Consider the following 6,010-nt stretch of genomic DNA (forward strand, 5'->3'; position numbering starts at 1 on the left):
CTTGATTGTGAACAGGTGTGGCAATAATCAGGCCTGGGTGTGGCTAGAGAAATTGAACTCAGGTGTGGACAACCACAGTTATAGTATGTTTTAACAAGGGGGGCAATCACTTTTTCACACAGGGCCATGATGGTTTGGATTTTTTTTCTCCTTTAATAATAAACACCTTCATTTACAAATTGCATTTTGTGTTTACTTGTGTTGTCCTTGACTTTTGTTTAAATTGGTTTGATGTTCCGAAACACTTAAGTGTGACAAACATGCAAAGGAACAGGAAATGAGGAAGAGGGGCAAACACTTTTTCACACCACTGTATGTGTTTGTTTGATTTCATTATATCTGATACATGACTATGTGACTTCCTCTTTAGGGGAAAAAGAAGAACTTATAACCAACAGGCGTTTCATAGTTTACATGTAGTGCAGTCCGTCCTGCAGTGCTGAACCTTCAGGAAATAGTCAACCTCCTTATGAGCGATGGAGGTAATCTATGCCAATGTTGAAAATGAAGTGAACAAGTCTGTTAACCCAAGACCTTCGACAAATCAGACAGGTAAGAATGTTCAGTCAGACAGAGAGGCTGACACACTGATATGTATATTATTTGATTACTGCTGTATGATTAAATGGTCTTCTCTGTGTTTAGGTCCCAGGAGCTCAGAGAGGAGATTTCATGGAGCTGTTGTTCTCTGTCTGGGGCTGCTGAGTGTTTTCCTGCTGGCTGGGCTCATCGGCCTCGGTGTCCACTGTGAGTCTAAATCCCATTCAGATGTTAAAGTAATTGTTGTAACCATCACCAAACATCATTTGAATGGCTATTATAAAGTTGCAACTGATGCTTGTTACATTTAGTTAATAATTCATTAGTGGTTTATAAAGCATCAAGTAAATTAATTTGGCCCCATTAAATCTTTTTACAAAAGAGATGACTTTATTTGTGTACTGATAATAGCTATCTAACTATTGTTTATAGATGCTTTACAAAGTATGTATTAACCATTAACAAGGTATTATATTCATCAGTTGCAAATAATAGCATTATAATAGCAGTCCAAATAATGTTCATCGACAGTTTACAAAAGATTTCTTAAAAGTTTACAAATCATTTCATAACCTTAAAAAATACTTTTTATTATGTATACATAAAGCTACTATAGAACAGCACTCCAATTTGATAGACAAGGACGACGTTTCGGGCAGCGCCCTTCCTCAACGTGTGCACAGGCAATTACAAACAATACTCCACACACAGGTGGGTGTAATTATACAACCAATACTGCACAGGTGGAGTAAATCATCAACAATTAGCACATCGATCGCAACGGTGGGAGCCACAACCAATCCACATCAGGGTTAGTAAACACAAACCAAAACCAACCTGAAACTGAATAAAACTAAAATCTACAGGAAAACCAAAACCAAACTAAAACGACATAATCAGGCCAAAGAAACCAACAATTAACGGTAAAAAAAAACCCACATAAAGTATAGCATAACTAACAATTATCATCATTAGCACTGTTCTACTCCTAAATATGTAGACGCTTTGCCTGGATATGTGTGTTACTTTATTTTTACTTGAAATCCAGGATCTATTTCTGATCTGTTTGATTCACTGTCTTGTGTTGATTTTCTCATTTCATTTCATCATTCTCATACACAGAAAAGAAATCTAAATGAAACAGCGAAATCAACAAAACAATCATTTCATATTTAAATTCCAGCATCAACTTATTTATCTTTTTTGACACAAGCAGCAGTGACATGTTGTGTCTGTACACCTGACTGACTGATTTATGTTAGAGATAAAACTGCAGTAGAAAATACTCTGCTGCAGAGTTCACTACACCCTTTGACATGTCATAGGTTGGTTAGTATGATTATCTTTCACTGTCATGGGGCAAAAAAAAGGAAATGTAGTCTTGTGAAATAAATTAGACATGACATGAATGCAGAAGGTGTTTTGTGTTTCTAAGAAATGTCTCCTGGTTATTTCCGACCATGTCTCATTACATGGATCAGCTGCCAACCTGGCTGAGCGTCTCCAGGCCAGTGATGACAAGTCTTCTTCCCTGACTGAAGAGAGAGACCGGCTGAACTCCAGCCTCACTGAAATGGCTAAAGAGTTGGACAGGCTTCAACAAAGTGAGTGCTTGTGTCTGGTATTTACAGTGGTGTGAAAAAAGTGTTTGCCCCCTTCCTCATTTCCTGTTCCTTTGCATGTTTGTCACACTTAAGTGTTTCGGAACATCAAACCAATTTAAACAAAAGTCAAGGACAACACAAGTAAACACAAAATGCAATTTGTAAATGAAGGTGTTTATTATTAAAGGAGAAAAAAAATCCAAACCATCATGGCCCTGTGTGAAAAAGTGATTGCCCCCCTTGTTAAAACATACTATAACTGTGGTTGTCCACACCTGAGTTCAATTTCTCTAGCCACACCCAGGCCTGATTATTGCCACACCTGTTCACAATCAAGGCATCACTTAAATAGGAGCTGCTTGACACAGTAAGGTCCACCAGAAGATCCTTAAAAGCTACACATCATGCCGAGACCCAAAGAAATTCAGGAACAATTGAGAAAGAAAGTAATTGAGATCTATCAGTCTGGAAAGGGTTATAAAGCCATTTCCAAAGCTTTGGGAATCAGCGAACCACAGTGAGAGCCATTATCCACAAATGGCGAAGACATGGAACAGTGGTGAACCTTCCCAGGAGTGGCCGGCCGCCCAAAATTACCCCAAGAGCGCAGCGACGACTCATCAAGAGGTCACAAAGACCCCACAACAACGTCCAAAGAACTGCAGGCCTCACTTGCCTCAGTTAAGGTCAGCGTTCATGCCTCCACCATCAGGAAAAGACTGGGCAAAAAATGGCCTGCATGGCAGAGTTCCAAGGAGAAAACCACTGCTGAGCAAAAGAACATCAAAGCTTGTCTCAATTTCTCCAGAACACATCTTGATGATCCCCAAGACTTTTGGGACAACATTCTGTGGACCGATGAGACAAAAGTGGAACTCTTTGGAAGGTGTGTGTCCAAGTATATCTGGCGTAGAAGGAACACTGCATTTCATAAAAGAACATTATACCAACTGTAAAATATGGTGGTGGTAGTGTGATGGTCTGGGGGCTGTTTTGCTGCTTCAGGACCTGGAAGACTTGCCGTGATAAAAGGAACTATGAATTCTGCTGTCTACCAAGAGATCCTGAAGGAGAATGTCCGACCATCTGTTCGTGTACTCAAGCTGAAACGAACTTGGGTTCTGCAGCAGGACAATGATCCTAAACACACCAGCAAGTCCACCACCGAATGGCTGAAGAAAAACTAAATGAAGACTTTGGAGTGGCCTAGCCAAAGTCCTGACCTGAATCCTATTGAGATGTTGTGGTATGACCTTAAAAAGGCCGTTCATGCTCGAAAACCCTCTAATGTAACTGAATTAGGACAATTCTGCAAAGATGAGTGGGCCAAAATTCCTCCAGGGACGCTGTAAAAGCCTCATTGCACGTTATCGCAAACGCTTGGTTGCAGTTGTTGCTGCTAAGGGTGGCCCAACCAGTTATTAGGTTTAGGGGGGCAATCACTTTTTCACACAGGGCCATGATGGTTTGGATTTTTTTTCACCTTTAATAATTAACACCTTCATTTACAAATTGCATTTTGTGTTTACTTGTGTTGTCCTTGACTATTGTTTAAATTGGTTTGATGTTCGAAACACTTAAGTGTGACAAACATGCAAAGGAACAGGAAATGAGGAAGGGGGCAAACACTTTTTCACACCACTGTACAGTACATACTGTGAGTACTAAAGTTATTTTGATTCAGAATGTGTTGCAGACTACAACAGGAGTGAATCAATGAGTAGGGAACTACAAGGACCTCTAGGAGAGGCCCTAAGAGAAATTCTAAGTTAGATTAAACATTTCAAACACCTCTTCATCTTGCTGTGTGTTGAGAAAATCCAGCAAGAAATAAAGTGTCCCACCTCAGGGGGATCTTACCTTGGTCAGAGAAAACGGTGCTTTCTGGTTGGCTGTTGCTATTAGGGATGCACAATATATTGTTTTTTTTATCGTCATCGCAATATCAACTAGTGCAATTTACACATCGCGAAAGGCTGTGACATATCGTGATGTGTATACACTCAGAGGTCTTTTGTGTTAGTTGAAAGACAATATCAGTAGGACATAACACTTTAAAAAGAAACTGTCAATCTTTTTTTAGCGGTGCCTTTTATATTTAATTCAATGTTCAAATTGTTCAATAAAAAAATGTTGGAAATGATTTCCTTTCATTTGTCTTAAGTCCAACAAACAATTTGTTGTATTTCAGCAGAATACTGAAATACTGCTGAAAGCAGCAGAAATGCAGAACTGAGTACACTTTAATTCTGTTATCGCAAGAAATATTGATATTGATATTGCTATATGCAACGTTATTGCATATCGCATATTTTCCTTGTATCGTGCAGCCTTAGTTGCTATACGTATATTTTTTTCAGCAACTAGCAAGGTCATTTTGGGAAATGCTAATTTGCTCTTAGTTAGACAAGACAACCTAAGACAATTTAAAGGTCCTACGACATGCTGCTTTTTGGATGCTTTTATATAGGCCTTAGTGGTCCCCTAATACTGTATCTGAAGTCTCTTTTATATAGGCCTTAGTGGTCCCCTAATACTGTATCTGAAGTCTCTTTTATATAGGCCTTAGTGGTCCCCCTAATACTGTATCTGAAGTCTCTTTTATATAGGCCTTAGTGGTCCCCTAATACTGTATCTGAAGTCTCTTTTATATAGGCCTTAGTGGTCCCCCTAATACTGTATCTGAAGTCTCTTTTATATAGACCTTAGTGGTCCCCTAATACTGTATCTGAAGTCTCTTTTATATAGACCTTAGTGGTCCCCCTAATACTGTATCTGAAGTCTCTTTTATATAGGCCTTAGTGGTCCCCTAATACTGTATCTGAAGTCTCTTTTATATAGGCCTTAGTGGTCCCCCTAATACTGTATCTGAAGTCTCTTTTATATAGGCCTTAGTGGTCCCCTAATACTGTATCTGAAGTCTCTTTTATATAGACCTTAGTGGTCCCCTAATACTGTATCTGAAGTCTCTTTTATATAGGCCTTAGTGGTCCCCTAATACTGTATCTGAAGTCTCTTTCCCGAAATTCAGCCTTGGTGCAGAATTACAGCCACTAGAGCCAGTCCCACAATGAGCTTTCCTTAGGATGTGCCATTTCTGTGTCTGTAGCTTTAAATGCTATTGAGGAGGAGAGAGGGGGGGCAAGGTGGAGGGTGGCGGTATGGCCTTTAACAACTGCCATGCTTCGCTTGTTTTCAAGCCATGATGTCTCTCTCTTTCTCATGGGCAGGCCAAATTCTCTGGGTGGGCAAAGCAGAGAAAGGGGAGGTAACCTTCCTCCTTATGACGTCATAAGGAGGAGATTCCAGATCGGCCCATCTGAGCTTTCATTTTCTCAAAGGCAGAGCAGGATACCCAGGGCTCGGTTTACACCTATCGCCATTTCTAGCCACAGGGTGACCATAGGCAGGCTGGGGGAACGCATATTAATGTTAAAAAACCTTCATGCCATGGGACCTTTAAGACTGGAAGACACATTAAGACAACTGTAGATGGACTGGCACAAAATGTGATACAGACAACTAGAGGTGGGGAAAAAAATTGATACAGCTTAGTATATATTAGCTATTCATCCAACAGGATGAATTGTGGGTTTCCTCTGACTTTGATACTGCCTCTGGTGTGAATCTTGTGAAGCTAAACTCAAGTACATTGTGTCAATCAAATTCATAATTTTAAATAGAGAGACATCAACTTACTGACCCAATGAGCAATAACGCTATTGGAGATCTACTGATCCTGTAAAGAGGTGTAATAAGAAGCCTAACAGCATGACAGTGCAATAGAAAGAGAGATTGTCTTCAGACCAGTAGACAAAGGGTGCAGGGCGGCTGTGTGGACGGGAGGTAAAAGACAACAGAGGGTT

The 6,010-nt window shown here is 40.0% G+C and overlaps 1 protein-coding gene across 1 annotated transcript; it reads left to right on the top strand.

Annotated features, from left to right (window-relative positions):
- The first annotated feature begins 414 nt into the window (after positions 1–414).
- Positions 415–2,179, top strand: LOC144525854 (uncharacterized). Its single transcript, XM_078262918.1, has 3 exons — positions 415–552; positions 646–747; positions 2,022–2,179. Exons 1-3 carry the CDS (start codon positions 477–479, stop codon positions 2,177–2,179), a joined length of 336 nt encoding a protein of 111 aa, XP_078119044.1. The 5' UTR covers positions 415–476.
- The last annotated feature ends 3,831 nt before the right edge of the window (positions 2,180–6,010 follow it).

The sequence above is a fragment of the Sander vitreus genome, chromosome 11, assembly GCF_031162955.1.
Source record: "Sander vitreus isolate 19-12246 chromosome 11, sanVit1, whole genome shotgun sequence".
Taxonomy (NCBI): Eukaryota; Metazoa; Chordata; class Actinopteri; order Perciformes; family Percidae; genus Sander; species Sander vitreus.

What these genes read in the sequence shown, in the direction of transcription:
- LOC144525854 (XM_078262918.1), top strand. Translation starts at nt 477, where the DNA reads ATGGAGGTAATCTATGCCAATGTTGAAAATGAAGTGAACAAGTCTGTT. An exon ending in ACCTTCGACAAATCAGACAG is followed by an intron (nt 553 to 645) that starts GTAAGAATGTTC and finishes CTCTGTGTTTAG; the next exon opens with GTCCCAGGAGCTCAGAGAGG. An exon ending in CATCGGCCTCGGTGTCCACT is followed by an intron (nt 748 to 2,021) that starts GTGAGTCTAAAT and finishes TACATGGATCAG; the next exon opens with CTGCCAACCTGGCTGAGCGT.